This window comes from Motacilla alba, chromosome 1 (assembly GCF_015832195.1).
Source record: "Motacilla alba alba isolate MOTALB_02 chromosome 1, Motacilla_alba_V1.0_pri, whole genome shotgun sequence".
NCBI classification, from domain to species: Eukaryota; Metazoa; Chordata; class Aves; order Passeriformes; family Motacillidae; genus Motacilla; species Motacilla alba.
Genome location: NC_052016.1, coordinates 12,748,042 through 12,769,202, shown reverse-complemented (window position 1 = coordinate 12,769,202; position 21,161 = coordinate 12,748,042). Strand labels below are relative to the sequence as shown.

Genomic DNA, 21,161 nt, shown 5'->3' with positions numbered 1-21,161 from the left:
TGGTGTACTTTTGAACAGTGACAACCTTTTCTTAAAAGTAACACTCTTTCTCTTTCCCAATTCTTCCATGATCTTGCTGCAGAGGTGCCTTACTCAGTCTCAATCCAGGGACATTAGGTGGTGCTCTCAGCCCGGCCCTGATGAGCAACAGTACACTGGCAACTATTCAAGGTCAGTAGTGTTCCTTTTAATGCATCTCCCTCACACAACTTCAGTTTATGCACTCTGGTTTTGTCTACCAGAGAGCACTGACTCCTCAGCACTGGGCATAAATTGTGTAGGAGTAAAGGCTTTACAAAATTAAATGTGCAAATACATTTTGTGGGTCACAGAGATAAGAGCAGGTACAACTTCAGATAGGGAATCAGAGCTGTGTATGATTTAAAGGAGGCATTTAAGATACTGAATATAGTCTGGAATTTATTTTGTTGTCCTTGCCTCATTGGCCTGTATCTTTAGCAGGTTAGAGATTTGCTTTTTATAGCTCTTCTGTAGTCTGCTTCAGCAGACTTGCACCATTCTGTGGTCTCTTGGAAGGGCAGTTGTGAGCAAGTATTGATCCTGAATTCTTGTCTTCATATGTATTAGAAAAGATCCTGCAACAAACGTCCTGCCTCCTAAAATCCTTACGTAGAACTTGAAATACATAAATCCACAAATTCAGAAGAGTAGGTATTTATTTGTTGTGGAAGTAGCACAAAGCCAGAAGTTACCACTGGCTTCAGCAAGAGTTGTTCTGAGTTTGTAGTTTGCCGCTCATAAAAACTGGGTGGTACAAGTGTCTAAACAGCTAGGTAAAACCTGTGTGTTCAAATATCCTCCAAACTAGCTGAACAAATCTTGTTTCTAGGTTGCAAGAAAGAACCATTTCATAAGTGTCACAGATAAATTTAGGAGATCATAATCTAAGGCAGACCCGTGAGAGTAAGTTGTAACAGTGGTTGGCTATATGTCAACATTTAAAATGTTATGCTCAAGGTTACATGACTTTCTCCATCTTGTGATAGCTGTCATTTCACATGAACCCACATCTCAACCCTTCCCAGGGCAAGTTGCCTGGATGCTCTCTGCCTGCTCTCTGTGGCAGAAAACACAGACCAGTATTGTGCTAAAAGAGCTGAAGAAAGGCACTGTGTAATTAGTTTAGCAGCAAATGAAAGATGCGTTTTAGTATCTGCAAGATCTTGTCCAGTGGTTATTTGGGAAAAAAAACAACATGCAATTTAGAGAGCACACATATCAGAGAAAGGCAAATGCAAAGACCCCTTGTTTTTAGGCACGTTTTGCATTGTTGCTTACTGCTAATGTTATCTCCTCCCTGCTCAACTTTCCCTATTTTTAGCTCTTGCATCCGGTGGCTCTCTTCCAATAACATCACTGGATGCAACTGGAAACTTGGTGTTTGCCAATGCTGGAGGTACCCCTAACATCGTCACTGCCCCTCTGTTCCTGAACCCTCAGAACCTTTCTCTGCTCACCAGCAACCCGGTTAGCTTGGTCTCTGCAGCTGCAGCCTCCGCAGGGGCCTCTGGACCAGTCGCCAGCCTTCACGCCACCTCCACCTCAGCCGAGTCCATCCAGAACTCTCTCCTCACAGTGGCCTCTGCCAGCGGGGCCACATCCACCACCACTACTGCCTCCAAGGCACAGTGAGCTGGGCTGGGCTCTGCTCCAGCAGCCTGGGTCACTGTGCGCTGGGATCGGCTGCCAGCCCGGTCGATGAACTGAAAATGCCATGGGCATCCTCTCACCGTGTTGCTGGGGACAAGAGAGAGAGAGAGAAAGAGAGAGAGAGAGAAGGAAAAAATATTTAAAAAACAAAACAAAACAAAAAAAAACCAAAAAAAAGGAGAAAAAAAAAAAAACAAAAGCAAAACAGGAAGGATTTAAAGCTGGGACAGACATTTGCCTAATTTTATAATAAACACTGTCTTTTCAGGATCGCTTCATGGATCGGAGAACTTTCTAACCAAAAATGTAAAAAAAAAAAAAACACAAAAAAACTAAAAACCGCAAAAACACAAAAAAAGTGAAAGGACTACTTATCATTTCCAGCAGTCACAATGACAAGTTAAGGTGGGTTATCAGTTCAAACAGAGGAAGGGGATTTCTTGGTTTTTTTGGTCTAAATATCTTTCTTTTTTAATTATCATTTTATAGGTCTGTTGTACAGGCCATTATGTCATACAAGGTGTTTATAATCGTATCAATCATGTTGGGGGTTCCTTTCTTAACTGGTACAATTTAGGCAGGCCTGTATTACTGGTGTATCTCTATTATTATTATTATGATTATTATTATTATTATTTTTATATATATAGTTTGGACGCGTTTGTCTTTTGCTCCTGGATTATTTTCAGCGAGCTCCCACACCATGGGGGGAGGGTGGGGGGGTGGAGAGGAAGAATGGAGCACAAATAGACTTTCTATCCTAATCTTCTGGAAATGTTCTGAAGAGTTTCCTCATCCTTGAATTTGTCTAATGCCTACTTGTAGGGGTCAGATGAATTTATGTTCATCATTTGTGCAGGAAGCTCAGTGCAGCAGCAGAGATCATTGTGTGCAAACTTCCAGGCTGGTCTCTGTTTTGTAAGCAGAGGTAGGAATTTGCTCCCAACTGCCATTCTTCTCCTCTCAAATATTTAGACAAAACAGCCAAATTCTGCTCTTAGCTTCATGTGCTTGGTTCCTTTTACTTCAGAGAGCGGGATGTGACCTCCCGAGTGTGGATTGTGTGACAATACTGATGGCTCTTCTGTTCCAGTGATTTCGTTTTGCTGTGCAAAAGCACACACAGATATTTAAAAACCATCATGACTTAGGCTAATTGGCAGCATGTAAAGCAGCATCTAGAGTCCTAGATACCCTCTAGGTGAGTTGGTACCAGATTTCAGAAAGTCACATTCTGCCCATTCATAGCAATATTCCTTTTCTGATGCTTCCAACACTATTTAGAAGAGCTTCCTAGTAAAAAAAAAAAAAAAAAAAAAGAAATGCTTCTGGCTGCAAAAGACAGAAGCCAGGACTGTGGGAACAGAAGATGCCACTGTTAATGCCAACACAACAGAGCCACTCTGGGGCTTTGCACACCCCCGGCTGATCTCGTGTGGTCTCTGAGCTGCGGGGCTGTGAGCGCGGCAATCAGCGCCTCTGGCCAGCAGCCGGGGCTGGCCTGGCACTGGATCTCACTCACTTTTTAAGGTTGATTCTGATCTGTGGAGCAAAGGATATTTTTGTGGATGAGGAAGGAGTAATGAACTGTACAGAAGTTAGATCCGTATATTCTTAAATATACAATCCAGTATCTGAACCAAAAAGGAAAAAAGATTTTTAAAGAGAGAAGACTGGATCACTGCAATGCAGTTCACGTTAAACTTTCCATTCCTGATGGATTTAAAGGTTTCTGCCATGTGTATAAAACTAAATTACTTCTAGCTAGTGAGGGTATTAGAAGAGTCCCTTTCCCACCCACCCCCTTTTCTTTTGTCACCAGAGTGTCCTAAAATAATGAGCTGATGCAGCTATGTTCGTTTTGTTGATGATTCAGGGGGATCCTGGAGTTTCTCATCCAAGATCCAGAAGGCAGCAACTTTAAACTCTACACATGCTTTGGTTTGTGGCCTGAGCATGTGCGAGTTGTGTTTGCACTCAAGTGGCAGAACCCCTTATCTCTCCCCCCACCACCATGGTTTTGCTCTGTTCATCTCTAACTCTCCACCTTCCTGTTTTACTGATATTTAAACCAATTACCCCTAAAACTTCAAAACTAGTGAACTGCAAGCAGGGAAACTAACAAATGTCCGTCCACCGTTTCTTATGTGTTTTTGATTTTTTTATGTTTTATTTTTTTAAAACTAAGCTTGAACCAAAGTCAATTTCTAGCAAGCTGCTGTACTAATGGACTAGTTTGTGTAAGTGCAGTTCAGATGCAGAGAGGCGATAGATGCTACTGACAATTTCTTTTTCATTTGTCTTTTGTTTTTATTAATTTTATATAAAAGTTGCTGCTTGTTTTTAATCTTTTTTTTTTTGGTTGGTAATTTGTGTTATCCTTGGGGCAGACTCTTAACTTGATTTTGTTTTCTTTTATTTGATGTGTAAATAGAATGGCAATGTCAGAGGATTGTTAATCCAAGAGGTCTCACCTTTATCCCCCCAGTATGGATGAATCTCTGTATTTTTGATATGTCTCTACGTCTTCAGGCTGTGCAGGAGACTTTTAGGGCTATGAATAATACTGCAAAAATAGCAATGGCCCATAGTAAAAGCTTCAGAGCAGCAACAGGTACAGCTGGGTGAGCTTCAGGGAGGTAGGGAAAAAGTAGAAGAGAAGATGCTGGTACCCACTGTGCTGGTCTGGAGGCCACAGCACAGTCTATAGTTTCTACCAAAGGAATGCAAGTCCTTGGACTTGCTTTGAGTGAAGTAAGAGGATGGGGAAAACCGCAGCTGTAGCGTTTGTTCCTGACTCTGAAAGTCCCTGCTTACTTTCACGCCTGTGCAAAAGTAAATTTATCAGGAAGCTTTTTTTGTTGGGAGGGGGGAGACCACCGGGCTTGTCTTGGATGGATCCTCTTCTCCCCAAGGGTTTTGTGGTGGGGTGGGGGGCGTGGTCCTTGCAGATATCTAGGAAACACAAAGAAAGGTGGGCCTTAAATCAGTGGAAAAATCCTCTCTCCACAGTTCCAGGAGACTGTGCCATTAGCTGTCTGAATGAGTTTTCATGTCCCATTCTTGCTGGTTTGTGGTTGGGAGAGGGTCTTGTTGAGTACATATCTGGAACACTAATGCAGCTTGGATGGTTTATTTATTATAAAAATCTGCTTTTTTTCCTGACTACCTTTGCATTGGTCACATGGCTTTGGTGTGAGCACCTTATACCCCTTTCTTTACCCTCCTCTTCTCTACCCCATCACCCTATCTGGGGCCCAGATTCCAGGGAATTTCTTAGCGAGTTTTTTTCTTAGAGAAACTGGAAACTCAGAGTAGCCACATATCCAAAAAAGCTTGGTTTTGTTTGCAGAAACTGACATAATACCCAAACAGTACATATCCCATGGCATCCATTGCCAGTGTGCTCTGATTCATTGTCCCCTAAAACATGCCTGTGGCTGACTGGCTGTTGTTCCTGGAGCCTACCTTTCATCCCTATCGGTGTTTTTCCTCATGGATGCTGGCTACCTCCAGTGTTTAGGTGAAAGACAGAAATCAGACTGGCAATGGGTGTATATCTGCCATGTGCTCCTTCAGAGAATGAAAAGAATATGAGATCATGTACCAGAATTTAGCAGAAGTTTCTTTTTTTAAATCATCATCGTGCTGGCAGCAGAAATTGATGCATCTGAAAAGAAACAATAACAATTGTGTGGAGACCAGTAAATATGATCACAGGAAGTTTGGTGGTGTGTTGGAAAAGGATAATAGCATCTCTTTTTCAGACTTCCATGTCTCTGTATTTAAAGGTGAGAGGGTTGCTTTTCATAGTTGCGAGCATGTCACAGTACCCAGGCAAGAAAAGATAAGGTGAAAAGCTCTCCCTGCAGACAGGGATAGTTCAAAAAGCAAGAGATTTCCAGGAACACAAACCCAGATATGCCTGGAAGGTCAAAAACGATTTAAGGAATGGCTTCAGGAGTTGGTCTTGTAGCTTGGTGATGACATTTTTTTTCTGATCTAAAGAAAAACATGTTTTGCTTTAGCACACTTTGGCTTTAGCACACTTGGTCTCCTTAGAACCCCCTCTCACAGTCACCGTGGAAGGAGTCACGAACAACCCAAAGAAAGTACACACAGGTGTGGCCGCTTACAATTGGTACATCTGCTTAGATTTCCTCCAGAGCATTTATTTTGTTTCTGAGTTACTGTACAACACCTGTTAGTTGAAGTATGTTTTTATCAATCACTGTGAGGCGGTGTGGATGTGACATGTCTTAGAACTGTGACCTAATGTTCAAATGCCACCTCTGTAAGCCTCACGCGGGGTGCTTTGACACATTTCTGCAGCTGAGTTAGTGAAGGACGCAGGAGAGTTAATTCCTTAACTGTGTGCACATTCCTGCAAAGCAGTGTTCCTTAAAATGGGAATTCCCTCTTTTCTTGTTGTTGTTGCAAATGGAGCAGCACAACCATTACAGCTGGAGCCATATCACAGACACTAAACCAAAGCGACATCTAATTTACCTTAAATATTAATTCATATTTTCTTAGATAAAGAAATATATAAAGATACAAAATTATCTTAAAGAGACAGGTAGCTTCTCATGGTCATTAGAGTGTTTTAGGATAAAATAATGCATGGTCCAAGCTTTCAATGATGCTTGGTTTTAAACTGGAAGTTTGAAATGTAGATGGTTTTACTGCCACATTAACTTTACAAAGAGTCACTGTTCCCTGTTCCTGTTCTGCCTGAAATGGTTAAATGCTGTTTCTCCACACCCTGTACCCCAGCAGGGCCTGTCTGTCCCTGTTGGATGTTGCCTAGGGTGAAGTATTACCAAAGGAATAAGCTGGCCTGCTGCTCCCCACTGCATTTATGGTTGTCAGTTCTCACACAGCCAACTCAAATCCCTTTCTGTTTTTGCAGCCAGGACATCTGCCCTCTCCCTCCCAAAGTACTATAGCAATATAGAATTCAAGATACCTACCTTGCACAAGCTCTGCCCTTCTCACTCATTAAATCTCTTGCTGTTGCTTGTGAGTTTCTCTCTTCTTTCCAGAGGGGAGTCCCCTAAAATACTTTAAAGATATTTGACAGGGAAGATTTTGTCAAAATGCTGTTGGCTCGCAATCACAGTTTCTTGAGATGCTCATATCTTTGTCTCCACGTTGTGAGTGGTACCTGGTTCCCTCTGTGTCAGTGCAAGTAGTTTCAGTGCTTTTGGAACTATGAAAAACAGTTCCTCTATTTGCATATCTTCACACATGGGCACAGTAATGCACAAAAAAACCCTTGATTTTTTTCAACTTACCTGTCTGCATTTGATCTGTCTGCCACTTCTCCCAGGATACTTCAAGTGGGGACATGCTCTGAATTTTTACCCCTGTTGGGATGCTGTTAGGAGGGCGTTAGGGAGATTGCACTGAAATTACAAATAGTTTAACTGTGGGAGAAAAGACATCTTTTACTCACGTAGACAAATAAGGTCAGCATGTAGAACGTATCAGGTACTTCTTTTCTGACCAAATTCCTGAACATGAAGCAGCTACTGAGCTTTGTCTTGGGGCTGCTTTTAGGTCCATCAGTGATGCCCTGCTAAGAACCGTCCATAACTGGAATAATCTGGGCCCCCTTTCTCCCTCCCTGTCTCCGTCCCTCTGCCTCTTTCCCTCCTTGCTCCTTCCCCCTCTTCCCTCAGCGAAAGGTAGCACCATACAGCTCTGAGAACAATACTTGTGGGTAGCAGCTGGCTTCTGGCACCTTCATAAAATACCTCAGCATAGCTTAGCATTGTCGCAGAACTGGTTTTAAACTGAAAAAATCAGAAGAGAAAAGCAAACTTTATAAATAGTGGAGATAATTCTAGCTGTAGAGTTTAGTTGAACTGATGGTTTATTATGATTGATAAACATGATTATGCTGTATGTATTTGAGATCCTGTTTATAGGTTACAACTTTATAGGGTCGGGTGGGGGTGGGTGGATGTTGGGGGCAGAGAAGGGGGTTTGACTGTGTTAGAAGGAAAATGTTTGCTCATAAATTTTTTTCCTTGTATCTGTCTTGCCAAAGGAAACATTTTGTCGCTCCTGGGTTTGGGATTGTTGTTTGGTTGGTTTATCTGTGGTCTAATCTGCAGCACAGCACGTGGTGGCATGCAGGTTACTGATGGGGTTGCTGTTCAGGGTCCTTTCGAGTGTGCGCACACTTCCCTCCCTCTTGGCCTTTCCTTGCCCCTCGCTGGGATCTGAAGATGAGGCAGCAAATATCGAGGAGGCTCGGGGGAGAGATGGCTGTACTGGGCTGGGATCGACCTCGGGGCTGTAAATCCGTTTCAGTTGAGTTGAGTTGCTCCAGAGCTGAACTGGGTCCGCTGTGTTTAACTCCAGGGAGGGACAAGAATGGTTGTCGCATCTTAATCTATCTGGGAGAGCAAAAGTGAAACAGGTTCCTTTTATCCCCCTTGTCTTGTTACTGAATGTAGGGCTTGTAGTGCTTGATAATAGGTGGAAAACTTTTTAAACACTTCCTTTTCTAATAGCAATGCTAATCCTGTCTAGACCAAAAACTATGAAAGAAAAAACCAAACTGAGAGAGGTGAAAGCTAACCTACTCCTAACACCTGGCTGGTCTGCCTGAAAGGGTTGAAATACTGTGAGACGGTTGTGGGAGAGGAGCTTTGAGGTGTAGTTGGCGAGGGACCAGGTCGTTCTCCTGGCCGATGTCTCGGTGTTGCGGTGGCAGTAGCAGAAGAGTGAGTGGTTCTTGCCTTGGGAGGGTGTTGCAGCCAGCTCCGTGTGGGCTCCAAGGCTCCCTGCCCGTTTCCCCTGAGGCTGCTGGAGCGGGGGAAGAGGGCAGGGTGTGCGTGGGTGGGTGCGTGTGCGAGTGCGTGTGAGCGCCAGCCGGCGCCGGCTGCGTGCGGGGAGCGAGAGCTGGGTTTCTAAAGGAGCTCGACTCCACTGGGGAGGGAGAATTCCCAGTGGCCTCGTAGGGAACCAAAGGCACTGATAAGTTGTCAGCTCTGCTGTTCTCAGAGCGGGTAAGAGGAAAAGCTGGGTGGGGGTTTTTTGAGCTTTGGGTCAGTGTCCCTTCCTCTAAGGACCTCATCTCTTGCGGGTACTCCCACCTTTTCTGCATGGAGTTGCATCGGCTCTGTGAAGACAGACGGTGTCTGGGGTTTGCCCAGTGCTGCAGGTCTTAGGCTGATGTTGGGATACAGTCAGGGAAAACTGTTTCTTTCCTTCAAATGTGGAAGCAGTGTAGTCCAAGGTCAGAGTCTGTTCAACAGCTTTTGCAGATGGTCTTTCTCTTAAGGGAGGGACCTTGAAGACTCCTTTCTTTGCTCCCCAAAGTAGCCTTGTACATGTTCATGTATCGTGCTATTGGGCTGAGCTGTTTTATCAGTGAACTTGGTGAGCTCTTGTGAAGAAAGGGAGGGAGGAAGGGGAGAGCGGGTTGTCCAGCTACTCTTCCTCCGGACACCAATCGGGTTGCAGAACTTCACTGAAAGCTTTACTAATAGAATTGTTGTTCTGACATTATGTAAAAGTGGTATTAATATTGTGTGACTTTTCAAAGAGCTAGTTAGATTTATAGATAGGTAATAGGGATATTGAAGAAATGACTTCTCAAAGAAAAGAGCACTTGGAACAAAAGAAGTGGAAAACAAGGTGTGCTTTATGGAAAACAAATCTGAGGAAGGAAATGAAACAGCTTGTGGGAGGCGAGGGAAGATGATACCTTTGGCGTTCCTTAGTGCTGCTGAGGCTCAGCCCCAGAACTGGAACATAACCCCTCTGCCTTATTTCATCTCTCTACCAAACAGGACATTGTCAAGTAGCTCAGACCAAAACGCTGATCTGTCTTAAAACTGTGTCGGTCTGCCGGGGAATGTTCTCCGGCAGAGCTTTACATAATACCGTAAGATACTTAATTTATTGCATTAGCTTCCCCTTCCCTCCCGAAATTGTCTTATCTGTTGTAGGCTCCACTTCAGGATTCACACTGCCTTGGGGAGTTCTGTGGCAGCAGCTACGGAAGCCCTATTCCCTGAATGTCATAACTTCGTGTGCGTTCCAAGCCGGCACGTTGCGGTGCTATAAACCCCTGAAATTATTTAACAGTAGGAATCCTAAGCCCTTAGGGAACGGCATGCCAAGGGGCAGCTCGTGGAGATCGCACAAGCCCCTTGAGAAACCATTTAGGAACAAGAGCACCCGTGACAGTGTCCTGAGAACAAGGCAGTTGAGACAAAACCTTTAGTTCTTCCCCCATTCACTCTCCATGTGTCGGCCTCTGTGACCCTGGTGCTCCCTGCGCCTGAGCGAGTCCGAGGGGAAAACGCAAAGAGAAAGACTTGGAGCTCAGGGCCGCTCCCGGCGAGTTCCCGGGGAGCCGGGCCGCGCCTCCCCGCAGCACGGGGAAGGGAAGGCAGCGCTGCAGGGCGGCTCGGGGAGGGCTGGAGCAGCACCGGCCCCGAATGCCCCTCGAGTGCCAGCGCTCCCTGCGCAGGGCCGGGCAGGAGCTCCTTGGTCCCCGCCAGTGCCGTTGTTCCATTTCCTTCCTCTGTGGTAGTATCTAAGGCTAGGTGTGAGTAGGTGTGGGGTGTTTATCCGCCACAGGTACAGGAGCTGTCGTATACCTCATTTCTAACTCGTAACTGAGTAACTTGCTTTAACTTTCTCCAAACCCCACAGAGTTGCCAAGTCTGCCCTCCCTCCTTTGATTAACACTGAACTCTGGCCTATAGCACCCCGTGACCTGCAACCTGGGGAGTGACCCCCTAACGCCTCTGAATGTCGCTGCTTAAAAGCTACTGCAAAGTGAGGGCAAATTGCAATCTTATCTTATTTCCTTTGGTTACAAGGGGTCCTCTTGATTAGTCTGTGAATATCCACCCCCTCCCCTCCACTCTCCATGGAAAAGGGCCACCCACGCTGCCTTTTCCCACCCCAGAGCCACACTGAGCTCCAGGGCCAGGAGGCACTCTCAGCCCAGTGCTGCATACATGCTACTCACTTTTTAACATGACCAAAAAAACAAACAAACAAACAAAAAGAAATCTCCAAATACTTAATTTTCTTCTTTATTATTTGACAATCCTGTATCCCTTCCCCACTCCCCAACCTGGCCAGAAGCTGCATCCTTAACCCGGTCCATCTTTATTTGAATGTAGTTCCCCTACCCCCATGGGAAAGAGAAGCTTTGTCAGGTCACGGTGGCTGCTATAAGTCGGGAGGGGGCGGTTTCTTTGTTTTGTTTTGTTCTTTTAAAATTTCCAGCCAAAACCAAAGATTTCCTAATGATTGTATAAACTCAAAACAAACAAACAAACCAAAGACAAAGGGCGTCTTCAGCACCAAGCCCACCTGTGAGGCCGGCCTGGCCTGGGCTGGCTGGGCGAGGGTCGCTGCCGGCCTGGGGGCCAGCGCGGGGCTCCAGAACGCCCCGGGCAGCGACTCCCGGCCCCAGGGTGAAACCTGGGGCACAGGCGCTGGGAAGGGAGGCCGGGGCTTCGCAGGTGGGTTGAGGAGCTGAAGACTTGGGTGCAGGATTGGCTGCTCTGCTGGGTGCTTTAACCCTCTGGGGGCTGGGTGATGTTGATTAATACACGCTGAGGTGCACTTCTGAGCTTCCCCCCCCTTCACTGCTTGGAAGAGGCTGTCCTGTTGTGAGAAATCCCTGAAAGAAGAAGAAGCAGCTTTTCATTTCTCCTCTAGTTCCTTTTTTCTAGATTTCTTTTATTTTTGCAGCACCACTGTGCAACTATGCATTGTATTTCTCAACCTTTTATGCTAGGTAGATGCCTGTGACTTTTTAACTTTTGGGGGGGGATTGCAAATGGAGGAACTTTTTACATGGATCTTTTTAATCTCAGTTGATTGGGGGGTGTTTGGTTCTAGGGTCAGACAAGCTCTATCCCAAAGCAAAATCCAAATGTTAATATTATTAGCCTGATGCAGATACCAAAGATAATTTCTTTCCTGCAGAACCTTAGACTTGTGTATTAAGTACGATTACCCAGCACTTGCATTAGTCTAACCTCAGTAATTCCAAAGCTTAGATGTATATTTTGGTATATTTCTGGGATATTAAAAAATTGTCGTTTAAATTCTTGTTTGTTTCAGTGTAATGCTCTTAAAGTCATAGCATGGAGATAACTGAACTTGTCCTATTCTTAGTAGTTTGAAATAATAGTATTTTTGTATGTTTTGGGTGTGTCTATGTATGTATTAACATAACGGTTTTCACTGCCTAGGTGTTCATAAATAATAATAAAAGAAAAACCAACTACAAAGGGTTTTTAAACTGTACATAATATTCCGTGAGGAATTTCCACCAAACCACCAATTTGGATTGCATTTTCACTGATGGCCGCTCCCAACTGGGATTCTTTCTTTCTTTTTAAAGAGACAGCATGTTCTTTTGTTTTCCCCACTGACCTGAGGTTCTTTCTCAGTGCAAAGGGGGTTTCACTGTTTTTAAGGGGTGGGCCAAAGAGGAAGTAGCTTAAATTTTGTTTTTAAAAAGTATTTACCGTGTTAGTTTGAAAACTACCCCTTTGTATGAAGAATTGGGAGTGGAAAACCAAGCCCTTTCTTCTGAATCTGATCATAATTTTCAAAGAAATGAGGATTTGTCAATGTCTGTAGTGTCTGGGCAGTCCCTTTTTGCTTTCTTTTCTAAATAAGAGAAGTTTTTGGTCCTAATGGTTTCACTGCTCTGTGCAACTGCCTGCTTACACTGGCTGGGAGGTTTTTTTTTTCTCTTGGCCTTCCTCATACACTGCATTTATACACTTGAGGTCAGCAGAACACTTGAAATCAAGGGCCATTGTGGGAGTACCCTACCCAAACGCAACCCAAGCTTTTCTGGAGACTGAAATGTGAGAGTCCCACACATTTCAAAACCTTGCTGATCACACTAAGGGTGAGGAGGAAGGCGAAATGCTGTCTCTTTAAAGATGTCCTTTATTATTATTATATTATTATTATTATTATTTTCCCAGTGGTTGCCTACAGATAGCTGTAGGCATTGAGAGATTGTGTAGATTACAGTAAATCAGAATGAAAAGGTAGATTTTGTGTAGATGCATTTGTCTGCTGTAATTTTTTATATATATTAAACTTACTGTAATTGTACAGTTCATTTCTGTTGTAAACATCATTAAACCATTTTCCAAGTGTTTTAACATGTATGCACTTGTTTGTAGTTTTTAAATGTGTCAGGGGAAGCTGATTCCCCTTCCCCCGTGCATCAAACTGGGCCAGAAGATTGATCTGTGGTCCCCTTTGTCTTGTCAAGCTGGAGGAGAGCCTGGGTTTTATGCACTCTGCTTGAAGCTTTTGTTCTAATTCTGTATTTATCAGCGCCTCTCCCTAAAGCGGAAACAGCTTCAGTCGTTTCCTGAAGGCAAAGAGGAGACTCAGCTCAACCCCACGGTGAGTGGCCCCAAAACCGGTGTTGGATGCTTTTTAAAATCAGGGTATCCATTGATATATAAAGAACAGAAAGGTGATTTTTTCGCCCTACAAAGAATTTAATTCCTGTTGTTTGGTGGTTGGTATTTCATGCTGCCAAAGCTTGCGACTTCTACATCTTGCAGATACAGTTATGGTGATTTAAAAAGAGAAAGCTGTTTTCAGCACTCTTTGTTCTTGCATCGAGTGCTTTGCAGCATAACTTTATTGTAATTTTCAGCTCAGCTGTCTCAGTTATTACTCAGTTCTCTCAATTTTTCTTGTCACTGCAGAGAACAGTAAAGGCTCTAGGAATTTTATTTTTTTTTTGCGAGAAGCATTCATTACCATGTCTCAGTTTACTTTTTTTTGCTTTTAATTTATTGCAAATATTCTTTAAAAGCTACAAGCACCTACTGCAGGTACAGTTTTACTGCTTAAAGAAGTAAAACTGCCTTGGAACTTGCATAGCACCCATTTCAGCAAGTTTTTCTGCTGCTAACCCACCCAGTCCCTGGAAAGAAGACATAACCTCATTTGGCCAGCACCCAGAGCAGCAGCTCTTGTTCCCACAGCCTTGCTTTAGCTCTGCTTCTTCTGTGGGGATTGATGAGATGACTTGGTCAGTTCCTGAGTCGAGGTGAAACGCCCCTGATGTTGCTGGGCTGGATTTGTCCTTGCTGAATTCCTCCAGGCTTCCCTGTGCAGCCTTGCGAGGCATGGGCAAAGCTGAGGCAGCAGGAGGTGAATGTCCCTTTGATACCTGGGGGTATCAGTGCCTTGGGGCATTTTCCCAACAGCCCATCCCAGCTTCTGGGATGTGTGCAGGAGCTCCTGCTGGAATCCTGTCCTCCTCAGCTTCCCTGGGAGATGGTGCTGCTGGGTGCAGACAGGCTGAATGCCTCAGGTAGGAAGCTCATGCCATTCCCACTGCTGCTCTCCACACACGCACATGGGACTGTGGCACTATTTTATTAATTAATCAAAAACACAGGACATTTTTGAACTGGTGCCTCCTTGGAATGATACCTGCACCTTTTAGAGGCAGCCTCATGAGAGACCGGGTTGGAAACTGCGTTTACGTTGGCTTTTGTAGAGTTTGTTGTCTGGAAGTGATAATAGGGGAACCCATCTCCTTGTTTTCTTTGTTCTTCTGCCTTCAGAGAAGTGTCTCACTCAGCTTACCTGGCTCATATTTATGGATGAGTGGCAGTGCCATTGCTTGATCTTTTTTTTGGATATTGGTGCTCATTTTCTTCCTACTGGAAAGCTGGCATTCAGCCTCTCTGCTTCACTTCACTAACATCATGTCACTCTTTATAATTAAAGAAAAAAAGTTGCCCTCCACTGAAGCAGTTTTTTAAAGGCAAATTTAAAGCAAAAAAAGTCTTAAGATAAATACTACAGGAAGTAAATACAGTAAATCTTTGCAAATTGTTTAAATGAAATAAAGCCATAATTCCACATCTTAATACTCTGGAAGACAAGGAAGACCTATGGAAATAGCTGTGTTTGTTAGAAGGTATGGTCTGGTCCCCACAACACAAACCTGATCAAAAAAAAAAATCAGCCTAATACCCACTACAAATGGAAACAACTTTACAAATATGTACATTCTAATAGCAGAAGCAGTTACATAATTCAGGAGGAGAGAGAGAGAAGGAAAAGGCCAGGTCCAGATTCTGTGCACCAACCCAAGGAGCTTCTTGCACAGAGAAAACACACAGTGCTTGTGTTGGATGAAAAAGGCTTTCCCCCTCTCCTCCCCAAAGCAGGTGGGCATCTCTCGCTCTTGCCCATCCCCTCTGAGGCTCCCACTTAGCGAGGGGGCAAGGGCTGCATTTGGAGAGCATCATAAGTGTCCTTGGTTGCTGCACTGAGCCCCTGAAAAAGAGAACCAGAAAAACAGGTGAGGGATGAATGTGAGTGCTTACTTCTTCCTGGCTGGCTGGCAGCAGCAGGATGGTAGGGGCTCAGTCAGGAGCATGAGTCTGATTTTTTTCCCCCCTACAGAGGTTTTTTCTCCTGAGTGATTCTTTAAGTCTTTTTGTGGTACAAATAGCTATTAGTTACTTGAAGGCAAGGTACATCCTGAATAATGGTTATGAAAATATGACATATCAGATCATCCTAACTGGTTCTGTAGATCTTTGGAGTACATTTTATTTGTGTATTATTAAGAGCTAACTGATGCTAGAGTGAGCATCAATAATGAAATGAACAGACATCAAATCATGAACTTTGTTCTCTGGACTTCTCGTCTTTGATTTGGAAGGGAAATCAGGTGCAGCTCTGGGTAAGTAAGTTGGCAGTGGGACCTGGGTGGTTTTGAATCCCAGAAAGCATCCCCTGAGAGCCCTTCCAGTGATGCCCAGTCCTTTCCCTGACAGCCTGCTCGAGTAAGGCAGCTGTGCCCTGTGTTGTGGATCCCAGAGCAGGGATAGCTGGGCCTTCCAAGAGTGAGGAGTTGGTGGAACACCTGGTGCCTGCTTGGGAAACTTCCAGCTGCCTTTCACTTCTCCGTGCCCGACAGTGCCATTGGATACCCAACCACAGGTGAGGGGAGCAGCTGTGGGAGGTGGTGCCTACCTGGTAGAGACCTTCATTGCCTTTGCCTCGCCGCCTCTGCTGCTTTGGGGAAATAAAACAAGCATAGACTGATTAATGGGTGCTTTCCCGATTATACAAAAATAAAGAAGCCCCTGAGTTCCCCCATGCTGTGCTGAGGGTGTACAGGATGTGCCAGCTGTGCATGGCCTGGACTCTGCTCTGCACAGGAAAGCACCTGGTAAGTCTGGACCAGCCCTGACATGCGGCAAGGGCTGTTAAGGAGAAAATAGAGAGCATAGGAAATAAAAACAAATTTGTTTCATTTGGTGACATATTTTCCTGTCATACTGTTAGAATGTTGCTATTTCTTTGATTCACTGTATGTATAGAGATTTGGCAGCATTTCTGTAGACACTGATTATTTAGTATTAGATTGTATCACAAATGTGTCAAGGAGTAGTGCTTGTTACAGTTAAAATTGCAGCAAGCTATTAAATGATCATCTATTTGGAATGGGACAAGGGCTTTGGTGTTCTTGTCCCTCCAGAAACAGAAACGTTCAAAAAACACAGTGCAACTTTATAGCCCCATAGCTCATAGATGCAGCTTGACTCTGGCAGAGGAGCATTAGAATAAAAAAGGGGAAGATACTGAATGTTGGTGTTGCTTCAGCATTTCTCAATGCTAAACTTTGTTTTGAAATGCCCCTTTTTTCATGTGTCAGAAGGAAATGAAAGGTTTTATATATATATATGTGTGTGTGTGACACTTTGACATAAAATAGAACCTGTGTAGGTCAGAGCAATTTTTCATTTTGCCATAAACAAGTGTCCCCAGATGGTTTGTTTTTGACACAAGCCCTCCTCCCCCAGCAGTTTGTGCACAGAGCTAAAAACTCTCTCTCAGCTGTGACTGATGTGTGCCTTCTTAAGCATTTGAGAGCAGAGCCGTAGGAAGGAGGACATTTCCCCTATTCCTTGTCTGAAGTCAGGCACAAGGAGGGGCTGGCACTTGCTTTCCTGATCCTGGAACACCAGCCAGCCTCAGCAGCCCGTGGAGGGGAAACCATAAACCTGCAGCTCCCAACTGCTCTGGAGAAACATGCCCCAAAATCTTCTGCTGGACCATTGCAGCGCTTGACACCAGACCTTCCTTCAGCTGTTCCTCACCCATCTCATGCCCTCAGCCCCCCAGCCAGGGCAGCTGTCAGGGGTTTTCTGGCCAAAAGCTGAAATGTTTTCTGTTGCCATGCTTTCACCAGGAAGAAAAGTTAGACTCACCTCTCCCTTCATTCCAATCTCACTGTATGCCTCACCCATCTTGTCCTTCTGCAGTGACTGCGGGCAGAGGGGGAAAAGAGCCAGTGAAACAACAGAAAAACCAAGGCAGCCCCTGGGTAGCCACGTTTAAAACCAGCTGAACTCAGAGTGTCTCATTCAATAGCAGTAGAGGTCTTGGAAACAAGCTCATTCCCCAAGCACCAAAGGCCCAGAAAGACCCAAGTTAAGACATGAGAATCAACATTCCTGTATCTGTGCTTTGGAGCACAGACCACCACATTTAGCCAGAGTCAAATCAACTCCATCAAGAGGTTCCTAAGCAGCCCCTCTTGGACACACTGGTATTTGGCCATTGCCAGGGAGCAGGCACAGGGGCTGGAGCCATGCACAGGAAATACTGCAGCAGCAATCACATGGGATCAAGTTGGTTAGTCACTAGCAATAGGCATTAGCAGGTATCTTGATCCAAGTTCTTTTCCACATCTCTCCAGTGTTTTGCTCCTGTCACTCAGAAGTGAGCAGAAATTTTCTAGCAAAAACAGATGGTCTTGGGGGAAGCACTGGGTGGAAGGAAAGAGAAGTCTTGAAAAGCAGAAACACAGCTGTAGAGTTTTGAACCAGAGCTGAAATTGCGTAGTGGGGGGAAAGTCTCCTATGAAACAGAATCTCCTGTTCTCAGCCATCCCTCCCTCTCTGCTCTCTCCAGACTGCACTACTCACAGTGTAGACAGTGTCCTGAGGGTTCTTTCTCCTCTGCTGTAAAACAGAAGAAAAAAGTTGTCCATATCTTGCACTACCAGCATCCTCCACCACCTTGTATGTGCTTATGCATTTGCTCCATGGCACAGCTGCGGCTCTGTGGACTTTTCCTGCCCATTCCAGTCCATCCTGCCCCCACCCGTAAGGCTCTGTTCAGACAACTTGTTCTGGGGAAAATTAATTTCACTTTAGCAAAAGTAAAACTTAGTTCTTCTTTGGTAAAACTTAGTTCTTCTCTGCTCACCCCTACAGCTATCACTTGCCGATGCAGGAGGTTTTCCCTCCCTTTTCCTTTGAAAGTGATGGGCTGTGCAGCAGAAAGAGTTGTTTTGGCTGCTGCTCTGCTTTGCGGGCGCTTGTTTGATGGCATCAGACGCAGCGAGCTCTGTGAAACACCCACCGCTGCCGGGCCTCCTCCGCATCCGCCCCGGGCCCGGTGTCACTTCCCAGCCCGCGTGGCTGCGAGCTCCCAGCCCAGCGAGGGGGGCAGAGATCAAAGGGGAGGGGGAGCTTCGCTCCTGCCCCCCGCGCCGCCCGGGTTACGACACGAATCGCGTCGTTCCCTCCCCAGGAAGGCGCTGGGGTGGCTGCCTGTGTGAGCAGCGCTGTGACACGGCGTGGGAGGCACCAGATCAAAGGACAGAGGTGCACCTGTGCGTGGAGGTTACCTGGTGTCTCCCGCCCAGCTCGGGGTCTGCTCCTCGCTTTCCTCCCAGAACATCGTAATCATCTCTGCGCGTGCGGGAGAGTTTCTGAAACGGGAGAGCGAAAGCACGGGATGGACACGGTGATAATGAGATAATAATAGATCTTAGAAAAGAAAGGGAACCCAGCTCAGCTCACAAGGACTAGCACTGAACTAGAAATTCTTTTTACGCCCTAATGCAACCGTCGACAACAACATCTACATTTAAGCCATGGAAATGACACAAAACTGCAAGCTGTTGCATCAAGAACCTTTCCTAAGTGGAAAGGAGTTGAAAACTAGAGAGCATGAGGGGGAGGGACTCTGACTTTCATGCTTACTCTCCCACTGGAGAGCAAAGATCCACAAGCTTCGTTTTTCATGCAGAGCTGCTCATCTAAATTTGCATCAAGGAGCTACAGAAATTTTATGCCCAATACAATTCTTAGCTGGAAAAGGTTATCTTGGACCGGGGCAAAGGAGAGATTTCAGGTCAAACAAACACAGCTGACAGAGCACTACTTGAAAGGTGATGGGCTGCACTTAAAGTGAAAAGAAATTGCATTAGTGTTCAGACATTGCAGAGTTAAACAGAACTCATCACAGGATGTGGCTATGGTCAAAAGCGTGAGAAAAAAAATTAAAAGACAGCTAGACATAGCAAAAATAGCTAGAGTTTAATGCTGCCATGAGTGGGCAATTTAGTGAGGAGGCTCAGGCAGGATCTTGTCTCTGTCTTCTTTCACTGCCTAAAGATGCTGCCCATGGTCAGGGCACAGGACAAGGCACTTCTCTGGTATGATCTGGTACAGCCGGGCTTGCTGTGGAGCAACAGAAAAGCTTGGGAATGGAGGCACAGGGGCTGCAGTGGCTCAGGCTCCACACGCTTGAGCGTGGACACGCTGCGGGTGCTAAGTCACATCCTTTCCTCAAAGTCACATTCCACAGCATTCCTTGGCATTTGCCCTTTGCCCAGCCCACATCAAACAGCAGCAGCAAACAGGGGCAGTACCTGCACACACACCCAGAGCTCTCACAAGCCTGTTTGTTCCATGGGGCAGCACAGCAAACAGCCTGGGCTCTTGCCAACCTAGAGCCCAGTGGGCCAAATCAGGAACCAACAGCCCAAAGAGCTCTCCAGAGAGCTGACGGAGTGGTGACACCAGAAGCTGTCCCTGCAAGGTTTCACCTTTCTCCTTACAGCTGCCATGCTGCGCACATGTACAGCCTGCTCATTAGCTGGCTCATCCAAAGCTTTTCTGACCAGCAGCGAGTTCACTGTCCCTGGGCCCCCTGAGGTCTGTCTGGATGGTGGATTAGGAAACAAAGAGCAGCAGTTACTCACGTTGTACACATCATCCTGGCCTGCTCGCAGCTGTGGTTCAGAGGCTTGGCTGAGCTGGAAGAGAGACCATTCCATGAGCAGTGGCTCCCCTCAGTCCTTTCACTCCCTCTCTCCCACCAGTTACCCTCATCAGAAACAGGGCAACCCACAAGCAGCTCCCTGTGTGGCTCCAGCAATGCAAACCCCTGCTGCAGCACTTTTATCCACACAGCAGCCTGCCCTCAGCAGCAAAGTCATTTTATTTCACATAACACCAGCTTACAAACGTCTGAGTTTGTTCCCTACACACCTGCCCTCCTCAGATTTTGTCTCTCCATTCTCTTCCTGTATAAGCTTGTGCCTCCCTGGGACTTTGGTTCTCCAGCTGCCTGCAAAGTTGCTGGGCTTCCTGCAGGGAATCCCTGCACCCCTCAGGAGCAGCACTTGGCTTGCAGGGCTCTGGTGCCACCCCAATAATTTGATGTGAGTGGCAGCTAAAAAATAGGTAAAGGATTATCTCTTCTGTAGCTGCTCTTTGGCTCAGCTGCTCACAATACTTACAAGAAATCAATTGCTAAGCCAGAATTTGTGGTGAAGAGGGGCAGTTTTGGATCAATGAGGGCAGCTGCTTTGTGTTGTATTATTTAAACAAAACCCCTGTCAAACTACATTCTGTATTGATTTACTCTTTTTGAGTTATTATCACATTCAATTCTTTATTAAAAGTAACCTTCTAGCTTGGTCTATATTTAGGCATAGAATCATGTTTGTAGCAATTACACAAGTCCTCTCCTGTGGTTGTTTGGGTTGTTGCATCATCACACTCATGGTATCAAAGATGTCTGAATTGTTGAGACATTTTAATACATCCTTCACAAGCTTGCCATTTTCCCTGTATTTTCTGTGTATCCCTTCCTCTCTTTCCAATGACAAAGCAGGAGAAAAAAATCCACATTACTCTTCATCAGTCACTTCCCATCTACAAAATCCAGAACCTCTGATGTATCCATAAGTGTAACATCAAAACACTCTCATATACTCTTCTGCCCTCCATTCATGAACCTTTGGAAAGAACTGCTTTAGGTTGCTCAAGAAACCTAAACAGAACACCAGAAACAGAGGGGGGAAAAAAGAGAGAGAGAAAGAAAGCAAAAGAATAGAAAGGTCTCATTCCAAGAGATGGTTCCCCTCTACACCCACTTTCCAGCCCAGCTCAACTACCTTACACCACCAAATCCAAATGCATCTGTGTTGGGTTAGACTGACCTTTGCCTTCACAAAAAGGGCTGTCATGACCACTGCATAAATGAAGAGGAATCCATCCAGCACGTAGCAGAGCCTGGGATCTGTGAGGCCAAGAACTGATGCAGCATCTGCACAGAAAGATCAGACACATCAGCAAACAAAGTCATTTGTGCCACTGGGTGCTTGGCAGCATAAATGTGGCAGT

The 21,161-nt window shown here is 45.3% G+C and overlaps 2 protein-coding genes across 10 annotated transcripts in view; one reads left to right on the top strand and one right to left on the bottom strand.

Moving 5' to 3' along the window:
- POU2F1 (POU class 2 homeobox 1) overlaps positions 1-2,990 on the top strand; it is a 103,193-nt gene extending 100,203 nt beyond the window's left edge. For all 8 annotated transcript variants that reach the window (XM_038126885.1, XM_038126902.1, XM_038126896.1 and 5 more), the window contains 2 exons: positions 83-171; positions 1,343-2,990. In XM_038126885.1, the coding sequence (XP_037982813.1) occupies positions 83-171; positions 1,343-1,653 (400 nt within the window). In that variant the 3' untranslated portion in view covers positions 1,654-2,990. The remainder of the gene's footprint in view (positions 1-82; positions 172-1,342) is intronic.
- Positions 2,991-7,995: 5,005 nt separating this feature from the next.
- The window catches only part of CD247 (CD247 molecule), a 55,443-nt gene continuing 42,277 nt past the window's right edge, over positions 7,996-21,161 (bottom strand). Inside the window, exons 2-8 of one of the 2 annotated variants that reach the window (XM_038147007.1) lie at positions 20,978-21,084; positions 19,733-19,786; positions 18,371-18,454; positions 17,664-17,699; positions 16,944-17,000; positions 15,703-15,744; positions 7,996-14,997 (exon numbers count right to left, since the gene is read on the bottom strand). In XM_038147007.1, coding sequence (XP_038002935.1) covers positions 14,932-14,997; positions 15,703-15,744; positions 16,944-17,000; positions 17,664-17,699; positions 18,371-18,454; positions 19,733-19,786; positions 20,978-21,084 — 446 coding nt within the window. In that variant the 3' untranslated portion in view covers positions 7,996-14,931. The remainder of the gene's footprint in view (positions 14,998-15,702; positions 15,745-16,943; positions 17,001-17,663; positions 17,700-18,370; positions 18,455-19,732; positions 19,787-20,977; positions 21,085-21,161) is intronic. The other variant, XM_038147013.1, reaches the window with a different exon arrangement.